Source organism: Rana temporaria, chromosome 4 (genome assembly GCF_905171775.1).
Source record: "Rana temporaria chromosome 4, aRanTem1.1, whole genome shotgun sequence".
In the NCBI taxonomy this organism is placed as follows: domain Eukaryota; kingdom Metazoa; phylum Chordata; class Amphibia; order Anura; family Ranidae; genus Rana; species Rana temporaria.
This window is the reverse complement of record NC_053492.1, coordinates 404,031,580-404,053,436: the sequence shown is the minus strand read 5'-3', so window position 1 is coordinate 404,053,436 and position 21,857 is coordinate 404,031,580. Positions and strand designations below refer to the sequence as shown.

General features: G+C 45.8%; 1 protein-coding gene across 1 annotated transcript in view; it reads right to left on the bottom strand.

The window, feature by feature from the left end:
* The window catches only part of LGALSL (galectin like), a 73,517-nt gene extending 67,628 nt beyond the window's left edge, over positions 1-5,889 (bottom strand). The window contains exon 1 of the mRNA XM_040351231.1: positions 5,697-5,889. Coding sequence (XP_040207165.1) covers positions 5,697-5,729 — 33 coding nt within the window. The 5' untranslated portion in view covers positions 5,730-5,889. The remainder of the gene's footprint in view (positions 1-5,696) is intronic.
* Positions 5,890-21,857: the final 15,968 nt, after the last annotated feature.

The window sequence follows — 21,857 nt, the reverse complement described above, 5'->3', positions numbered from 1 at the left end:
ACAGCCTCATAGCTGTATATTGGGGCGATATACTGCTGTCCCTGGATTGGATTTGAACAGGGGCTGGGGCAAATTCTAAGACAGTCAGTGCAGAATAAAAATATAAAAAAGTCAGAATTACACCCCCCCCCCCGCTCTGCGGCTCCTACTAGCTTAGGGGGGTGTACCTCCAAAAGCTGCAAGAAGTAAATCGCTCAGCATTCATTGACTGCGGTTCAAATTTTTCTAGGAACAAAAACGCTAACCAGTCATTCTGCAGCTGACATGAATCACCTTGTGGCATTGTTTAAGGTGATCCTGGAGGGGAATAAAAACTTCTGTCTCAATTTAAAATAGGACACATTGAGGGTTGATTTACTAAAAGCAAATAGGCTGTGCCCTTTGCAAAGTGCGGTTGCTCCAGAGCTTAGTAAATATGCATAAGCTCTGCTGACTTCCATCATCCAATCACATGCAAGCAAAAATGCTGTTTTTTTTTTTCTTGCACGTGATTGGGTTCTCTTTGCAACATGAAGCCTTACCTCATTTACTAAGCTCTGGAGCAACTGCACTTGCAGAGGACAACTGCACTTTGCAAAGTCTTTTTTCCTTTAGTAAATGAACCCCATTGCATCAAAAGAAACGCCAACAGCACAAAGCAGGCCATGTGCAGCTCAGAACTGTCATCTACATGATGATGGGCCGCTCACATAAATGTCATCAGAAAGACAGCCTCCTGATGATGCATGGCTGCGCATGCATGGGAGATTTCCATGAAGGTTCCTGAGATGTTTCACCCCAGGAGGCAACAAGCAGGTTAGGGACATTGGGCCAGATTCACAGAGCAGATACGACGGCGTATCTCCTGATACGCCGTCGTATCTCTGTTTCTATCTATGGAACTGATTCATAGAACCAGTTACGCATAGATAGCCATAAGATCCGACAGGTGTAATTGTTTTACACTGTCGGATCTTAAGATGCAATACCGCGGCCGCCGCTGGGGGGAGTTTGCGTCGTAAACCAGCGTCGGGTATGCAAATTAGGAGTTACAGCGATCCCCGACGGATTTTCGCGTTCGCTACGTCGCTGCTAGTCTAGTTTCCCGTCGCAAAGTTAGTCGTTATTTTACCTGCCATAAATTTACGCAGCAATCGTATTGCTGTATAAAGTATGGCCGTCGTTCCCGCGTCGAAATTTAAAAATGAACGTCGTTTGCGTAAGCCGTCCGGGAATACGGAATTACGCTACGCGCGTCGCCGTTCGAAAAAATGACGTCACGGCGCGCAAAGCACGGCGGGAGTTAGGAAACGGAGCATGCGCGGTAGGTCCGGCGCGGGAGCGCGCCTAATTTAAATGGCACACGCCCATTTGAATTGGCCCGGCGTAGTTTTCATCGCAAGTGCTCTGTGAATCAGGCACTTGCGATGAAAACTTGCGGCGGTGTAACGTATTTACGTGAATCTGGCCCATAATCCCCACCCGAATGAGGAAACTGTGGGCTAGGTTATCCAAAAAAGGTATTTCATTTTTTTTTTTTAAATGCTTAAAGTGGAGCTCCAGCCCCCCCCCCCTTTTTTTTTTAAATAAAAAGTCAGCACCTACAAACACTGTAGCTGCTGACTTTTAATATTTTAATATTGGGACACTTACCTGTCCAGGGGTCCTGTGATGTCGGCACCCCAGATGATTTTTCAGGCGGATCTCGGGCGCTGCCATTCATTGTAAGGGAAACCAGCAGTTAAGCCTCGTGGCTTCACAGCCAGTTCCCTACTGCGCATGCGCCGAGCACTTTGCGCTTTCTGAATGGCCCGGCAGTGGGGGGAAGAGGAGGGGGGCCGAACTCCCTTTGGCGAGGTCCGCAGCAAGGTCTCCCGGGAGTGGGGACGGGTACCTGTCAAAAACAGATACCCGCTCCGCCCTCCCCCCAAAAGGTGCCGAATGTGGCACTGGAGGGGAGGAAGCATACAAGCGGAGCTTCCACTTTTGGGTGGAGCTCCACTTTAAGTGTCACTGGCCCAGATTCAGAAAGGACTTACGACGGCGCAGCGCCATGTACGCCATCGTAAGTCCTAATCCGAGCCATCGTATCTATGCGACTGATTCATAGAATCAGTTACGCATAGATATCCATTAGATCCGACAGGCATAAGTCTCTTACGCCATCGGATCTTAGCTGCATTTTTTTTTTGACCGCTAGGTGGCGCTTCTGTCGAATTCCGCGTTGAGTATGCAAATTAGCTAGATACGCGAATTCCCAAACGTACGCGCGGCCGACGCAGTACAGATACGACGTTTACGTTAGGCTTTTCCTGGCGTAAAGTTGCCCCTGCTATATGAGGCGCAGCCAATGTTAAGTATGGTCGTCGTTCCCGCGCCGAAATTTTAAATTTTGACATCGTTTGCGTAAGTTGTCCGTAAATGGGGCTGGATGTCATTTACGTTCACGTCAAAACCAATGACGTCCTTGCGGCGTACTTTGGAGCAATGCACACTGTGAAATTCCACGGACGGCGCATGCGCTGTTCCGCAAAAACGTCAATCACGTCGGGTCACAGTTGTTTTACATAAAATACGCCCCCCTGATCCAAATTTAAATTAGGCGGCCTTACGCCGGCCGATTTACGCTACGCCGCCGCAACTTACGAAGCAAGTGCTTTGCGAATACAGCACTTGCCCGTGTAAGTTGCGGAGGCGTAACGTAAATCAGATACGTTACGCCCGCACAATTTTACGCGGCTGTACATGAATCTGCCCCTAAGTTTCCAGATAATAAAACTTGGGGAAATAAAGATCTAATCTATAGCTGGGTACACGCAATTTTTCTTTTTTTCAGAAAAACGAACAGATTCCTATATCCACACAAGCCATGTGTGTGCAGGAATCCCCCCTCCCCCTTTTCTTTCTTGAGCCCGATCCGACCCAACACTCACTAAAGAGGAGGATCGGGGCTGCTCTGTGCAAAACCATTGCACAGAGCATGTACGTTTAACATGTTTGTTACTTTAATAAAAAAAAAAGGTTTAAGGTCACTAAGTTGCAGAACACAGACAGGTAGAGTGCCTGTCGCTGTAACAGAGCAGAATGTTAGCCCAACCCCCCCCCATTTACACTTGCTTCCACTTCAACAAGGCTTAGGCCAGGCTTTAGTAAAGCTCTCTGAATGCTAGTCAAAGCTTCTGTCACTAAATTAAATGGTTAGCTTACAGTCCTGTTTACATCTTGCAAATCGCTTTGCTTCGGCTTCACTTCAAAAATTATACCCCCATGTAGCTTCAGTGGTGCTTCAAAGCGTCTTCAAAGCCTCCATAGAAGTCTTTGGCAAAGCTCGCTCGAAGCCTCACAGAAGCACCACCAAAGCTTCATCAAAACCCCACAAAGCACCAAGCAAAAAGAAGGTGTAAACAGGACTGTAAGCTAACCATTTTATTTAGTGGCAGGAGCTTTGATTGGCGTTCAGAGAGCTTTAACAAAGCCTGTCCGAAGCCTTGTTTTGAAGCAAGTGTAAACTAGCCCATACAGGTGACAGGCTTCTAGTGGCAGACAGTGGGTGGAGCCTGATGGGGAAGTTGAGACACTAAGGCCCCTATCACACAGAGCCACCCATAGCGTCGGCGGTAAAAGGCCGCTATTTTTACCGCTGACACTATGGGCGGATTTGTGGCGCATTTCGGCTGCTAGCGTGGCGCTTTTAACCCCCGCTGGTGGCTGAGAAAGGGTTAAAACCGCCCGCAATGCGCTGCTGAAGCTGTTGATTTCAATGGGCAGAAGCGGTGGAGGAGCGGTAAACACACTGCTCCTTCACCGCTCCAAAGATGCGGCTAGCGGGACTTTTGTTACCGTCCTGCTAGTGCAACGCTCCAGTGTGAAAGCCCTCTGGCTTTCACACTGGAGTGAATGTAACAGCTGTTTAAGGCGGTTTGCAGGCGCTATTTTTAACGCTATAGCGCTTGCAAAACGCTCCAGTGTGAAAGGGGTCTAATACTAGTTCCTCATCAGGCCCACTCTCTTCTTGTGATTGACAGTAGGCAGATTCCATAGCCAATAGCAGGCTGTCTATTGGCTATGGATCCGCCCACTGATTGCTAATAAAACAGTACTGTAGACACTCTATATGGTTAACCCCTTCATTTCGCCCTTTAAGTGGGCTTTAATGCCAGGAGAAAGTGCGGCTTCTTTATAATGCGACAACTGCGATTGGCTCTCACAAGGTCAGAAGCACGTCCAGCGTGTTCCCAATCAGAAGCCATGTCTGATAGGTGTCAGGCACATTTCGATCAGTGTGCTGGGAGTGTACTTACCGAACCTCAGACGTCCGTGGACGCATATGTGAAGCGACTGGGCATACATGCGGCACTCAGTCAGCAAAAGGTTAATTACACAAGCAACACAATCATCAATTTACTCCAACACATACAGTCTTATTCCCCTCCACTTTCCTGATCCCTGATCTCGTAATATTTCATTATGAATTTGTCGCATCCATAGTGCAATGCATTGAAAATGACGCATAAACAGATCTACATGAATTTGTCGCAACTATAGTGCTATGCGTGGAAAATGTCACATAAACAGATCTACGTGAATTTGACGCAACCATAGTGCTATGCCCAAAAAATGTCACATAAACAGATCTACATGAATTTGTCGCAACCATAGTGCTATGCATGGAAAATGTCACAATCAGATCTACATGAATTTGTCGCAACCATAGTGCTATGCGTGGAAAATGTTGCATAAACAGATCTACATGAATTTGTCGCAACCATAGTGCCGTGCATGGAAAATGTCACATAAACAGATCTAAGTGAATTTGTTTCAGCCATACAGATCTATATAATTTGGCGCAACCATAGTGACGTGCATGGAAAACGCATGAACAGATCGACGTGAATTTGTCACAACTATAGTGCTATGCCCAGAAAATGTTGCATAATCAGATCTACGTGAATTTGTCGCAACCATAGTGCTATGCATGGAAAATGTCGCTTAAACAGATCTAAGTGAATTTGTTGCAGCCATACAGATCTATATAATTTGGCGCAACCATAGTGACGTTCATGGAAAACGCTTAAACAGATCTAAGTGAATTTGACGCAACCATAGTGCTATGCCCAGAAAATGTCGCTTAAACAGGTCTACGTGAATTAGTCGCAACCATAGTGCCGTGCGTGGAAAATGTTGCATAATCAGATCTACGTGAATTTGTCGCAACCATAGTGCCGTGCGTGGAAAATGTCGCATGAATTTGTCGCATGTGCCGGTGCTCACAATGAATATCTCGCAGAGGTAGATTGCAAGCTCTGCGACTCTACATGTACACCCCGGATTTGTGTGGTATACGCTGTATTAGATCGCCCTCGCTGTCTATGGAATAAGCGTGTTTATTTATACCCGGCTGATGGAACATGGCAGTGATGGCACACTTGAAGGATCCTGAATGATAGAGCATGCCTGGCATCCTGTGTATAGGAATCCCTCCCTCTCTCTCTCTATATATGTATACAGTATATAGACAGAGATGGTAGCTGTCATTGGAGGGTAAGCTACAAGTGTGACCTGCTGACCCCAATAGTCCCAGTGAGTGATCGCCCCAGATATGGGGATTCGTGCCCACAGGTCCCACGGTGGCAGATGATGGGGGTGACAGGCTGGCATGGCATGCCCCTCCCCCTGACCGTGATGAATGTATTGTCCCCTCCGGTAGTCGGACTCACCATGGTCTCCCTCTCCACCAGGGACCCCGCCATCTTGTAGATCAGAGCGGAGGACAGGCGATCGGTAGACGGAGGAGCTCCGGGATGTGAGCTGGCAGATCGGGGGGAATCTCCTTCCAGCACCGGGGAGGAGGAGGCGGTGATTGCGGAGGAGGAGCCGGGGACAGATCTGTGATGCTGGCAGGCTGTCCTCACCTCTATTCATAACACCGGGGACTGCACCTACCTCACCCGGGACAGGGTGGCCCTGATCACCTTCTATCACAACACCCTGACTCAGCCTGGGCGTCTGACTGCTCCGAGAAAACACATGACATCATCAGCACCCATTACCTGCTGTTACCTGGAGACCCTCCATGCTGGGAGTGCAAGCTCCTTGGACAAGGTCCCCTTCTCCTGTATATGTATGAGTGTCATCTCCATCCCTCTAATACCATTCCATGAAACCCTAAGATTCCTCTACAGGGGCCCCTGAACACCATTCCATAGAACCCTAAGATTCCTCTACAGGGGCCCCTGAACACCATTCCATGGAACCCTAAGATTCCTCTACAGGGGCCCCTGAACACCATTCCATGGAACCCTAAGATTCCTCTACAGGGGCCCCTGAACACCATTCCATGGAACCCTAAGATTCATCTACAGGGGCCCCTGAACACCATTCCATGGAACCCTAAGATTCCTATACAGGGGCCCCTGAACACCATTCCATGGAACCCTAAGATTCCTCTACAGGGGCCCCTGAACACCATTCCATGGAACCCTAAGATTCCTCTACAGGGGCCCCTGAACACCATTCCATGAAACCCTAATATTCCTCTACAGGGGCCCCTGAACACCATTCCATGGAACCCTAATATTCCTCTACAGGGGCCCCTGAACACCATTCCATGAAACCCTAAGATTCCTCTACAGGGGCCCCTGAACACCATTCCATGGAACCCTAATATTCCTCTACAGGGGCCCCTGAACACCATTCCATGGAACCCTAAGATTCCTCTACAGGGGCCCCTGAACACCATTCCATGGAACCCTAAGATTCCTATACAGGGGCCCCTGAACACCATTCCATTGAACCCTACGATTCCTCTACAGGGGCCCCTGAACACCATTCCATGGAACCCTAAGATTCCTCTACAGGGGCCCCTGAACACCATTCCATGAAACCCTAATATTCCTCTACAGGGGCCCCTGAACACCATTCCATGGAACCCTAAGATTCCTCTACAGGGACCCCTGAACACCATTCCATGGAACCCTAAGATTCCTCTACAGGGACCCCTGAACACCATTCCATGGAACCCTAAGATTCCTCTACAGGGGCCCCTGAACACCATTCCATGAAACCCTAATATTCCTCTACAGGGGCCCCTGAACACCATTCCATGGAACCCTAAGATTCCTATACAGGGGCCCCTGAACACCATTCCATGGAACCCTACGATTCCTCTACAGGGGCCCCTGAACACCATTCCATGAAACCCTATTATTGAGGGACCTTCGACTGTAAGCTCCTTGATGGTCCATTTACACCAGGTGCAGTGGGATTGCGTTGGGCGGCTACTCCAGCACAGTCCGACTGCACCTCCACCGTGTGACATTGCAAAATGCCTTGTCTACAGTGTGGCCAGTTCACATCACTGCATTGTGTGCAGTATTTCTTTCCATCGCAACACAGGTCACCACACACTGGCTAATAGAACTCTATGACATGTCACAGTGTGACATTTCAATAAAGTTTGATAAAAAAAAAAAGTATCAACACTGTGTTGGTCCAGCCGGATCGGACCACACCACACACCAGCCACTGCATTGCAATGTAGGGCTGGTGTGAACAGACCCTGAGGGTAGGGACTGATGTGAATGTATGGTATGTAAATTGTTGTTTATATTGATGGTGCTATACCAATACCTGTAATGTCTTTGTTCAATGCTGTAATGTAACCTAATTTACACCATCTGTCCTTTTGGCTCATATGCATAGCTTATGACTTTAGCCGAGAATGAGGATACAGCCTGATCAATTAGACATGTGCACTCTGAAATATTTCATTTAGTTTTCGTCCAAAAAATAAATGTATTTAGTTACTCCCGAAATTCGTTTTTATTTATTTTGTTTTTCGTTAAAAAAATGCATTCGTCCGAAAATCCAGATTAAGGTCGAATCTGTCATTGAAGGCTTATGGTGTCTGTCGAATGTTCTAAAAAAAAAAAAAAAGAAGATTCCATAGAATCTTAAAAAAAAAAAAATTGGACTCTTCATGTCTCTCTATGTCGAATCTTTTCTCTCTATGTCGAATCTGTCATTGAAGGCTTTTGGTGTCTGTCGAATGTTCAAAGAAAAAAAAAAAAAAGATTCGATAGAATCTTAAAAAAAAAAAAAAAAAATTCGACTCTTCATCTCTCTATGTCGAATCTTTTCTCTTTATGTAGAACAATATTGGACTAATAGTTAAGGTTAGGCACATTCGACCACAACGAAAACGGAAATAAAGCATTTTTTATGTTGGATCTTTCGGTTTTCGTTTTCTGTGCTTTCGTTATTGTTTGTTAAAACAATAACGAAAATACCTGAAATTCGGACTAAAATGCATTCGGACGAAAACGAATGCACATGTCTATGATCAATAAGCTGCAAGCGTTTCAAAAAAAAACAGGTTACAGGCTTCCTATTTTTTATATGGAAGTACAATAAAAGAACACTGGTATACTCAGAACTCATTACTCACACTCCTTGACATAGTTTAAAACATAATGTACTGATGATCTCTTTAACCACTTCCCGACCGCCGCATGTATATGTACGTACACAGAATGGCACGTACAGGCAAATGGGCGTACATGTACGTCCTTGCCTTTCCGCGGGTCCCCCCCCCCCCCGCTACATGCGGCGGTCGGGTTCCCTCGGGGAGTGAAACCCGGGACGACGGTGCGGCTATTTGTTTATAGCCGCTCCGTTGCGATCGCTCCCCGGAGCTGAAGAACGGGGAGAGCCGTATGTAAACACGGCTTCCCCGTGCTTCACTGTGGCGGCGTATCGATCGAGTGATCCCTTATATAAGGGAGATTCGATCGATGACGTCAGTCCTACAGCCACACCCCCCTACAGTTGTAAACACACACTAGGTGAACCCTAACTCCTACAGCGCCCCCTGTGGTTAACTCCCAAACTGCAACTGTCATTTTCACAATAAAGAATGCAATTTAAATGCATTTTTTGCTGTGAAAATGACAATGGTCCCAAAAATGTGTCAAAATTGTCTGAAGTGTCCGCCATAATGTCGCAGTCACGAAAAAAATCGCTGATCGCCGCCATTAGTAGTAAAAAAATTTTTTTTTATAAAAATGCAATAAAACTATCCCCTATTTTGTAAATGCTATAAATTGTGCGCAAACCAACCGATAAACGCTTATTGCAATTTTTTTTTACCAAAAATAGGTAGAAGAATACGTATCGGCCTAAACTGAGGAAAACATGTTTTTTTTAGATATTTTTGGGGGATATTTATTATAGCAAAAAGTAAAAAATATTGCATTTTTTTTAAAAGTGTCGCTCTATTTTTGTTTATAGCGCAAAAAATAAAAACCGCAGAGGTGAACAAATACCACCAGAAGAAAGCTCTATTTGTGGGGAAAAAAGGACGCCAATTTTGTTTGGGAGCCAAGTCGCACGACCGCGCAATTGTCAGTTAAATCGACGCAGTGCCGAAACGCAAAAACTGTCCGGGTCCTTTAGCTGCATAAAGGTCCGGGTCTTAAGTGGTTAAGGAACAATTGGATGCAGTTTATAAAATAAGATGTAACATAGGATGTAATGTTAAATAAATGAATAGTATTGCAGTTTACTGGTCCTTAGATGTGGTGGCTACATTTGTTTTCTTTTTTGCCCTGTTGCCGGCAGCCTGCCAACTGTATGAGAGGCTGAAAGCTGCTGGACAGTGCACTTGGTGGTACTTTACGTTTCGGGCAGTATGCGACCAGGAATGAATACCTGGAACCCAAGCAGTTTGAGTTCCATGAATTTTCCTCCTACCGTGCATACTACCCTCTCGGTGCACTCCTTGGACCCATCCAGCTGCAGCAACTTTCAGATTCTCATAGAGTTCGACATTCTGCTGGCAGTGGGCTGGATGGTTGCACCTAAATGCCAACACCTCTGCCTGCACCAAAATGCCAGAGACTCGTGCACCCAGGCTAAATGCCCAGGGTGCACAGGGTTATACCAGTATTTCAGGTAATGTTTTCAGGGTTTTCATTATTTTACACAAGTGATTTGATCAGTTTCACTGCCTTAGTAAAATCCACACAGCCGTTTCATCTGTGGGAAATCCTGAAAACATGATCCGTTGGTGCACCTTGACTCCTTGAGGACTGGAATTAAGAAACAATGGTCTATACAGTACGTGGGTACCATTGTGGCATTAGCCAATAAAGTAAACCTCCAGCCAAAACAGTTTCCTTATGTTTAAAGCCTAGTTTTATTTTTTTTTGTTTAACCCAGCGGGCCGAATGAAAAAAACTGACATCTCAGGAGGAGCTGCTGTACTAACAATCCGGTCATGTATTGCATATTATATTCGGGCCATTGCTGTCTATACATTCTATTGCGCCCCGCGGCAAATTGATGCGCTGGCGGACACAATGTCACCCAACCTGTACTGGTGAACAAACCCTCAGGTGAGAATATTCTATTTACAACAAGACAAACATAAAAGAAATGGTTTGGGTCTATACAAATTAGGCGCATTTTATGTATCTTGAAGCATGTACTTGTCAAAGTCTATTTTATGTTGATGATATTCTCACTACTGATCTCTATTGAGACATTTTGTTATAAATCATGCTTGCTGATATTGGTGGGCTGAATGGGGTCTTCACAATCCATGTTAAATGTATCTAAAATTGAATTACACCAAACAGAGGGGTAATTATATAAAAAAAAAAATACAAAACTGTTTGTCTTTTCAAAACTGCATTTGTTCTGTGTGAATGGGGCAAATTTGAATGTAATACCACATTATGACCACTAGAAGGTGCTCAGCTCCATCTAGTGGCCATAATGCAGTATTTTCCCCAGTCACCTTTTTTTTTTTTTTTTTATTTTTTATGAATAACATTTGATTTGCAAAGAATAAAGCGTGAGAGCCATTTGATTCTGTCCCTTGCACAGAATTAACCTACATGCAGTTTCGATAGATGAACAGCTATGCTTTTTATTTTTTTTATTTTAACCTTTTGTGTATCAAGTATGAACATTAATGACAGCTATAACTGGCTAAATGGCCAACTATATATATATATATATATATATATATATATATATATATATATATATATATATATACACATGGCCGATCCGCCCCATATGCAAGCCGCTTAGGGCCCCGCAAAGCTGCAAAGGGTCCCCCAAATTACTAGAGGCCCCGCCTGGTAAGAAGTCATTTTCGCCCCCTCACCCCGCTTCTCAACTCGCTGGCTGCATGGGAGAAGAGGCAAGAAGTCAGCACCCCTTGCTTCTCAATTTAATGTAAGATGTAATTTCCGACAGCAGAACACCCCCTCCCCCCACTTCTCAACTTTCTTTAATGTGACATGTCACTGTCGTCAGCGCCTCCCGCTTCTCATTTTTAATTTTGCTTAGGGCCCCAGGGAGGGCAGGATCGGCAATGTGTATGTATATATAAATACACAGTGAAACCTTGGTTAACGAGCGTTTTGAAAGAAGAGCACGTTTTTTTTTAAATCCGGACTCGGGTAGTGAGTGTTGTCTCGCAAAATGAGCAGGATTCAAGCCAATGGGACGTGCAGTACAGCATTTGGCCAGAGGTGCGGGAGCGCCGGTGACACTTGAACGGTTAGGAGCCGTTCGGAAATAGTCGTAATCAATCTGAAATACTCAGTTCGAGTGTTTCCAAGCCTTTCCGAGGGTTTTTCAAGTTCAGCCGAGCTGTTCCCGAGTATTTCCGAGGCTCACGGGCACCCCCCACCTCTGGCCACATGCGGTATTGCATGCAATAGAAGTCAATGTGGAACAAGTTACCATAGTTTCCATTGACTTCTATGGGGAAACTCGCTTTCATATGCGAGTGCTTTGGAATTCAAGCATTCTCCTGGAACGGATTATTTTCGTAATCCAAGGCTCCACTGTATATATATATTGGTTAAATGGCCAACTATGAATATATATATATAATATACACACATACAGTGCACCTCAATATCATTGGGCCACTCTGGGGAGATCTCAAACTTGAAGTTCATGCAAGACAGCCCAATAATTTACAGGAACTGGAGGCTTTTTACCAAGAGGAATGGGCAGCTTTACCATCTGAGAAGATAAAGAGCCTCATCCACAAATACCACAAAATACTTCAAGCTGTCATTGATGTTAACCTGCCTGGCGGTAATCCCGAGCGTGACTCGGGTGGGTTTTTCAGGCTGCGATCGGTATCCCCGAGTCACGCTCGGGGTAGCTATGCAGAGCCTGCAGCGCGCGCTGGCTTACCTTGTCCTGGATCCAGCGATGCCACCGCGCTGTGTGAGCGAGCGGGACCTCGCTCGATTCACACAGCGTCCTCCTGTGCCGCCGATCTCCGTTCCCTGCGACGTTACGACGCACGGGGACGGAGAACGGCGCCAAATTCAAAAAGGTAAACAAACACCTTACATGCAGTATACTGTAATCTTATAGATTACAGTACTGTATGTAAAAAATACACACACCCCTTGTCCCTAGTGGTCTGTCCAGTGCCCTGCATGTTCTTTTATATAATAAAGACTTTTCTTTCTGCCTGCAAACTGTAGATTGTCCATAGCAACCAAAAGTGTCCCTTTATGTCAAAAATGGTTTTAGAGCAGCTAGAAAACAGCGATAATAAATTATAATCACTTGCAGAATTGTGCGATAGCGATTTGTGGGGAAATTCGTCATAAAAAAAAAAAAATAATGACAGTGACAATTCTGCAACTGAGAAAATTTCAGTGATTTTGATTTGATTACATTATTGAATAATTTTTATTAGAATTATATTAATATTTGTTATAATTATTTATAATTATTTATTATATTATAATTTATAATTTTGTTTTTAAAAAAAATGTCATACCCAGGATGCCTATTAGATTCTTGTTTGGTCAGATTTAAGTGAGTTATTCCTAAAAATTACAGACCTACAGTATTAAATGCCAAATTTCCTTGCAAATAATTGTACCGCTTTTGGTACGTAATTCCAGACAGAATCATACCGCCAGGGAGGTTAAAGGGGGCATTACATGGTATTAAGAACTGGGGTATGTAAACTTTTTTTGATCAGGGTCATTTGGGTAGTTTGTGTTGTCACTTTGATCTAAAAAGAGTAAACACCGTTGATTGATAAGAAATGGCTTCAGCCAAACACTAACCATGAGGGAAAGAAAAGTTTTTGTGTTATTCATATTCTCTGAAAAATGGCCAAGAAATCATAAATTCTGCCAGGGTATGTAAACTTTTGGGCACCGCTGTATATGGGGCGAGCTTTGTTGTTTATGTCTGTTCCTTGATGTCTGTTTTTTTCTTGTGTCTGACAGCCGTGTCACATTCCACTATACTATAATGTACATAATAAACTTGTCCTGCTGGCTTTTTTTTTTTTTACAGGGATGCTGACATCATGGTATCATCCAGCAAACCCTTCACATACATTCCCACCCTGCTGTTAATTAACTGAAAGGTCTGTTTAATGACGTGTTTAGCATAGCCCCTGTAGGCAGGGATGGTTAGCTGTGCCGCCTAGTTTCTAGCAAAGCCAGGTTGACTCCCTCAGCAACACACGGGTTAAGGCTGGGCCTCGCTGACAGCCCTATAGGGAGTATGGCATAAGGTGCCATGTATTCTCTCCTCTTGGCTTTGCTGGTCTTGAAGGAGGAAACCCTATGGTGTGACTAGGACATGTACAGTGTTTTTTTTTTTTTTTTTGGGGTATTTATAAATTATATCATTATCTATCAATAATGGCCCAGATTCAAGAAGCAATTGCGCCTGTGTAACCATAAGTTACATGGCGCAATTGCTTACTTGCTCCTGTGTAAAGAGTGCTCCTGATTCAGGAACCTCGTTACACCGACTGCAGGCTAAAATCTGCGCGGCATAAGGCTCTTATGCCACGCAGATTTTAGGCTGCATTCTTGCGTGGGCCGCTAGGGGGCGCTCCCATTGTGATCAGCGTGTAGTATGCAAATTGCATACTACCACTGATTCACAAACTTGTGCGGGCCCTGCGCAAGCCAGGTACGGAGTTTCCGTACGGCAACTTTAGCATTGGCTGCCCCTACTATTAGAAGGGGCAGCCTTGCGCTAAAGTATAGCTGCCGTTCCCGCGCCGTGAAATTTGAATTTCACGGCATTTGCGTAAGTGATTTGTGAATGGCGCTGGACGCCATTCACGTTCACTTTGAAGCAAATGACGTCCTTGCGACGTCATTTGCCGCAATGCACGTCGGGAAAGTTTCCCGACGGAGCATGCGCTCGGCGCGGGAGCGCGCCTAATTTAAATGATTCCCGCCCCCGGCGGGATCATTTAAATTGCGCGCGCTTACGCCGGGCAATTTTGCCGGCGCGCCCTCGCAAGTTACTACTGCTCCGTGAATCGAGGGCAGCGGCGCAAATTTGCGGGGGCGCAGGGCAAAATCGTTGCCCTGTGCCTCCGTAAGTTTAGCGCAAAACTATGCTGAATCTGGGCCATTGTTTCCAGCAAAGTATAAACAGTATTAAACCCATAAAACAAATATTATATTGCAGCTTGCCAATTCTTAGATGTAATGGCTGCATTTGTTTTCTTTTTTTTATGCTTGCTTTCCTTTATTTTCATATATGCCTAGTAATCCAGCTAGTAAATCTTTTATTGTTCAACAGAACAAGCTGTGCTGCAGATGTAGCAATTACAGGGTTGAGATAAACCGTTTACCACTGACAAGATCAGCTTTTATTTACAAAACTGTTGCTGTAACTATTTATAATGTTAGCTGGAGTTTGGCTTCTGTTTGTGCATCTCAAGCCTCGTACACACGATCGGATTTTCCGTGGAATTTTGTGCGAAGGCAGTTGGCCGTGAACTTGTTCTGCATACAGACGGCAGAACTTTTTCAGCCAACATAACGAAACGACATGTTTTTTCTGCTCTTTAGCGCCACCCTTTGGGCAACTTCTGCTAATGATGTCTTATGGTTAGCATTGGTTTGGAGAATGCGTGTTTGTACTTTGGATTTTAGTACTTTGGCTGTAAGCGAGCTCCATGGGCCCTTAAGCCGTCAGCCTGTGCAGCAGAGCTTTGTCATATTAAATAAGTTACCCAATGTACCCCATGTGCACTTGCCGAATCCCTCTTTTTTGGTCGCAGCGGCACGCAGCATAGGACATTTGTACGGTTTCCATCTAGCCTCACCCAGAAGGGTGTAGGTGGGTGGACTGCAGCCACAAACCCTTGGAGGTGCAATGCAATCACAGTTTACATTCTTCAATAACACCATTAGTTTGTTCTCAATGCTCCTGAGGAAGCGGCTCTGATCCGCGAAACATGTAGAGCAACTTTTGAGCAACTCCAACAATTGTCAAGATCTTGACGGTGTCGACCCAGGCAATATCAACTTTAATCGTCACGCTCTTTGACAGTGTCAACAGCGATTTAAGCCTATACCTCTGGTTTCGTCACCTGGTCTTATATTCTGACATTTTGGGCCAGATTCACGTATAATTGCGCAAATCTGCGGCGGCGTAACGTATCACATTTACGTTACACCGCCACAACGACTCATTTGCATATTCTACGCCGTCCGCAATGGAAGCGCCACCTAGCGGCCAGCGTAAATATTGCAGCCTAAGATCCGACGGTGTAAGTCACATACACCTGTCGGATCTTAGGCATATCTATGCGTAACTGATTCTATGAATCAGTCGCATAGATACGACTGACGGACATCAGAGATACGACGGCATATCAGGAGATACGCCGTCGTATCTCCTATGTGAATCTGGCCCTTTGTTTTTATTTATACCCGTGTTTTATATGCTTCATTAGATGCAATTGGCATCTTTGATTTGTATTTATTTGTAAATTATTAAAAGTTATTTTTTCATATTTCTAAGTAGTGCCTATAAAGTCCATATTTTCTACTATACCTCTTTAAACATTTTCCAGGATGTGGCACTGTTTATATTAAGGGTGTTGATTGCCACCCAAGGGCCCAGCAATCAAAATCTGGCACACATTCATATTAGAGACTTATTAAGTGATTAATGAGGGGGGGCTGGCCCCCCCTCATTAATCACTTAATAAGTGTCTAATTATGTGAGATCTAACGTTAAAACCACTTGATCTTACCGGATCTAACGAATATCTATTAGCCTGAATGATTTTTGGCCCAAAAACTTGATAAGGGGGGGCCAGCCCCCCCCCCCATTAATCACTTAATAAGTCTCTAATTATGTGAGATCTAACGTTAAAACCACTTGATCTTACCGGATCTAACGAATATCTATTAGCCTGAATGATTTTTGGCCCAAAAACTTGATAAGGGGGGGCCAGCCCCCCCCCCATTAATCACTTAATAAGTCTCTAATTATGTGAGATCTAACGTTAAAACCACTTGATCTTACCGGATCTAACGAATATCTATTAGCCTGAATGATTTTTGGCCAGAAAATTTGATAAGGGGGGGCTGATGACGGGTTAGCTCCCCAGCAAATAACTGTTAATATTGCTTCTTCTGTGTGTGATCTAACGTAAACAATGATTGATCTAACCTGATCTAACAAAGATCTAACAAACTGCATAAAAAAAAGTCTAATTTTTATATGGGGGGGCTAACCCGGCAGAGGTTGCATTAATAGGTATTTATTTATTACATACAAGATTCGTATAACAGGAAGTAGAAAAAAAATAGCTATGTAAGGTGGAGTTGTCCTTTAAGGGCCACTATAATTTTAGTTAGCACTTTTAAAACACTTTGATCTTGTAAAGTCACATGACTCTGTCATTTTACTTGCTTGCAAGTTTTTATTTGGATGTGTAGATATATATGTTTTCTGTCGGCAGTCTGTAGTGACTGGCAGATTCAGTCGACATACTTTCTGAACAACTGCTGAGAAAAATACGGGATAAACTTCCCAGAGGCTGGACTGTTTTCAATCCCTCTGAGCAGATTAATAGATTTCAGTTTATAACTAGGAGCACTAAAGCAACATCACCAGGCAACACTGACGAGCAGGAATCATGGCCTGTGTTTATGACTGAAGTCCCCCCCTTCTCTCTCCTGAGTGAGTACACTAAGGTAAATCAGGGTTCTCAGAGCACCCCTTACATCAGAGTTTCCCCTTACATAAGAATCTTCTCCGTACATCAGAATGCTCAGTGTTCCCCCTAAATCAGGGTTCCCAGAGCATCCCTTATGTTAGGCCCCTTTCACACCATAACCCCAATCGTAATCTGCGATCCACCAATCAAAACCTTGTCCAGATACAAGTCCAAAGGAGATCGAAGGTTTGCAGTCCAGGGACCACGACTGTGAAACGCTCTACCAACCGCCATTCGTCTTCAGGTGGACCACTTAGCCTTCAGGAGAAAGATTAAAACCCACCTCTTCTGAGGTCAAAGGGTTTTACCCACAGAATGGTTACAGCGCCCAGAGGCGATTCAGTTTACATGTGTTGCGCTATATAAGTTCTTCACTCACTCACACCGGGGTGGGAGGTGCGATTGCGGTATAACGGCACTATACCGTTGGAATTGCGGCGGTATTCGACCGATAGCGGGGGTTAAAACCACACCGCTAGCGGCCGAAAAAGGGTTAATATTGCCCGCAATGCGCCTCTGCAGAGGCGCATTGTCGGCGGTATAGCCGCGGTTTCCCGTTGCTTTCAATGGGAAGGAGCGGTGGAGGAGCGGTAAACACACCGCTCCAAAGATAGTGCTAGCAGGCCTTTTGGAGCGGTCCTGCTAGTGCACCGCACCAGTGTGAAAGCCCTAGGGCATGGGTCTTCAAACTACGGCCCTCCAGTTGTTCAGGAACCACAATTCCCATCATGCCTAGTCATGTCTGTGAATGTCAGAGTTTTACAATGCCTCATGGGATGTGTAGTTCTGCAACAGCTGGAGGGCCGTAGTTTGAGGATCCCTGCCCTAGGGCTTTCACACTGGAGAAACAGCAGCCGCTGTTTAGGGTCGGTTTGCAGGCGCTATTTTTAGCGTGATGGCGCCTGCATACCGCCCCAGTGTGAAAGGGGCCTTAGAGCCCCCAAAGTGCTCCCTTACATCAGAGTCTGTAGAGTCCCCCCTTACAGTGTAAGGGAACTCTGCGAGTTCAGATGTAAAAGGAGAACTCTGTGGACTCTGATGTAAAGGGAGACTCGTGTTATTAACTTCAAGCCGAGGTCCCACGAAAAAAATAATTTTTTTTTAAGGCCAGCAGCTCCAAATACTGAGACTGAGAAATTGCTCGGCTCTCGGCTGCCCCATGCCGCCATTCTCGGTGAGGGAATCCGGAAGTGAAGTGTTGCGCCTTCACTGTCCAGTTCCCTACTGCGCATGTGCGAGCCGCGCATCGCGTACTAACCCGACCAGTGTGTTTCCCAGAAGACAGCGGGGGGTGACGTGAAGGGGCGTGACTCCCGCGGGAGTCTATTCCTGGAAGTGGGTGCAAATACCTGTATTATACAGGTATCTGCACCCCCCTCCCCCCTGAAAGGTGCCAAATGTGACACCGGAGGGGGGGAGGGTTCCAAAAAGCGGAGGTTCACTTTTTGCTCGGCTAAAGGGTGTTGTAGCTGAACATGGCCTTGTGTTCATATGCAGCACTGCTGGAGCGCTTGCGTTCTTTTAAAAAACACAGCAAAGAGCTGCATTTGACCTACTTTGCCTGCAATGAAAGCGCATATCAGTATGAGCTGCTGGGTCCCGAGACACGAAAAGCAGATCTAAAGCAGCCTCAGTACTGTTATCTGCACTCAGGGCAGCCATCACAAATTTTGGGGCCCCTTACACAGCTTTAGGCAGGGCCCCCCTGGAGCAAGTGTAATCTCTTCCCTCCTGACGTGAGATGATAAGCAGGGGGGGGCTGGGGATATCAGGCCCCTTACAGGTGTACTGCAAAAAAAAAAAGGGAGGGTGGCCGGCCGGGCCTGTAAGGGGCCCTGGGGACTATCGGGCCCCTTACAGGTGTAATGCAAGAAAAAAACAGGGGAGGGGGGGCCAGTCGGGCCCCTGGAGACCATCGGGCCCCTTACAGGTGTAATGCCTGTACCCCCCTAATGGTGGCCCTGTCTGCACTGCACTATTCAACTAAATGGGAATCTGCTCATCTGCTTTTCATGTTTCAAACACATGGTAAACACAGGAAAATAATGCTGTCTACTCAATCCCAAAGGTTGCTTTTTACGCCACTTCTTTACCTCCAAACTGCTCACTGGGCAATGAATCAGTGTTATCATCTCTGTCCAAGGAACAGGGAGGTGATCCAGGATTCAGTAAAAAATTTCAGTGTGTTCGTAATCGAAAAATTAGGTTGAAAGGGGTTCAACAAAGGCCTCATAAGAGCACCCGTTTTTAACCTCTTGCTGTCCATGTAACACATATGTGGAACAGCAAAAAAGATGGTCTTTAACGCTCACACATATGTCCAGAGACAAGCAAGGTTTCTGTGCTGAAAGCCTGTTTATAGAATGCTCTCAGCACAGTAACTGTCTGAACAAGGGTGCCCACGTGTCCCGCAATCGTCATGTCTTTCCTGGGTCCCGGCACCTTCATTTCGGGACAATACAATGTCCTGGAATGAAATAGAGGACACAGCCACCCCCTACTAACTAATAACTACATTTCCAGAACTGGTAGCAAGGGCCAGCGCTGCATGGCATCTTGCAATCAGTGACCATTTACTCTCAGACAGTGAGGGCGGAAGCGAGGCCTGCGCCTAGTGCAGCACTGCTGTCCCCACCCACCTTGGCACCTCCTCCTTCTCTGGCACCCAGCGGCAAGCAGCAGGAACTGGTGTGATCTTCACTCTCCACATAGTGACGCCAATCCTTTCCTTCTACGCATGCGGCTCATGCAGAGGGAGTGACAGCAGCACTGCATCTGGTAGCAGGCTATGAGTGGCAAGTGGCATTGCATCTGGTGGCAGGCTATGGGTGGCAAGCGGCACTGCATCTGGTGGCAGGCTATGGGTGGCAAGCGGCACATTCACCTGACAAATAACCCGCCGCCAAATTCCCCATCAACCCCCGAGACTACATTTCCCCCCACCCCCCCCTCATCTTTTTTGGGGAAGGTGAGGGGGGGTGTCCCTGAATGGCAGTTTGGAAATGTGGTCACCCTAGTCTGAACCATCATAGACAGTTCTTGGTCTCTAATAATGATGGGGTGCTGGCAAGACCACCTCCTAATCATGCAACCACGGTCACAGCCAATCACAATGGTCATCCAGCAGTCGTTCCTACCGTCAAGTTTAAAGGCTCCGTTACAGGGATGCCGCGGCTGGGTAGGAAGTAGTTAAAGAAGAACTCGCTTTAAACAATTTATTTTATTTTATTTATAAATTATTTATTTGGGTTTTTCAATGGTATAACAAAGTAGAAGCAGATCACACATATGAAACACACACATATAGAACACCACAAGGCTAATTCCCAAGAGAGGTACCTCAATTCAGAGCATGCATCAATTCTGATGTAGCGATTTCGTCAGTAACCCCGATCTAGGCTGAGACGAGACAACAAGTTGGGGTGCTCATGGCTCCAGCTGGGCCCTCTCCTGTAGAACACCGCTGGGAGTGCTGGAAAGGACAGTGATCATCCCAGCTCCAATGAGACAGCAGACAATAAAGGTCCTATGCAACGCAAATCACTGCAAGACCCTTTGGATATGTGAAATGACTGCTCCAGCCTGGGTTCCAGCCAAGCCACGCCCCCCAACCCAACGCATTTCACTCCACCCACAGAGATTATGGTGAACTGGACTAAGGCTATCATTTCACATATCCACAGGATCTTGCAGTGATGTGCAGTACATAGGACCTTTTTTGTCTCCTGATATAGGCTCACTACCATATATACAGCATGTATACGATGATAGGGCTATGGTGTTTCAGGAAAGGGTAAAGTAACGCAGTCCTCTCAGAGCTGGACTTGTAAGAAAAGAAATGGCTGCACATCCAGGAATTCCGATTGCCTTTTATTGTTCAAAGTGATAACACCAACATCAGAGCTGGACTTCCTTTCCTGGGAGATTGGCAATGGGTAACCAGACAGAGAAATGCCCAGGAGATAAAGAAAGAAGAAAATGTATAGAAGAGCATAGCAGAAAGAAAGATGAGTGATGAGAGGAAGGGGGTCAGGGGGAAAGCATATCTCTCACACTGAACTCCATGAGATACCTACAAGCTATGTTGATATATTGAATGTTTTGATTAAATACATGTGGAGAAGCCTGGAGCCTTCCTTATCCTACTGGTACATAAGTGATACTGTGCGTTGACTACACAATACATGCTGTGGAGATCTCCTTTTAGGTCACCCATTATCTTCAACATACGGTGATGGGCACCTGATAATAACGTAGGGTTGTCCCGATACCACTTTTTTAGGACCGAGTACAAGTACCGATACTTTTTTTCAAGTACTCGCCGATACCGAATACCGATACTTTTTTTTAAATGTGTCCCCAAATGCAGCCATGTCCCCCCACATATGCAGCCATGTCCCCCCACATATGCAGCCATGTCCCCTCACATATGCAGCCATGTCCCCCCACATATGCAGCCATGCCCCCCCACATATGCAGCCATGCCCCCCCACATATGCAGCCATGCCCCCCCACATATGCAGCAATGTCCCCCCACATATGCAGCCATGTCCCCCCACAAATGCAGCCATGTCCCCCCACAAATGTAGCCATGTCCCCCCACATATGCAGCCATGTCCCCCCACATATGCAGCCATGCCCCCCCACATATGCAGCAATGTCCCCCCACATATGCAGCAATGTCCCCCATATATGCAGCCATGTCCCCCCACATATGCAGCCATGTCCCCCCCACATATGCAGCCATGTCCCCCCTATATTTACATATACTCCTGAGGAAGATCATTCGAAATGCGTTGAGTCTATGTGTACAATGGATCCAAATATTTGTGTA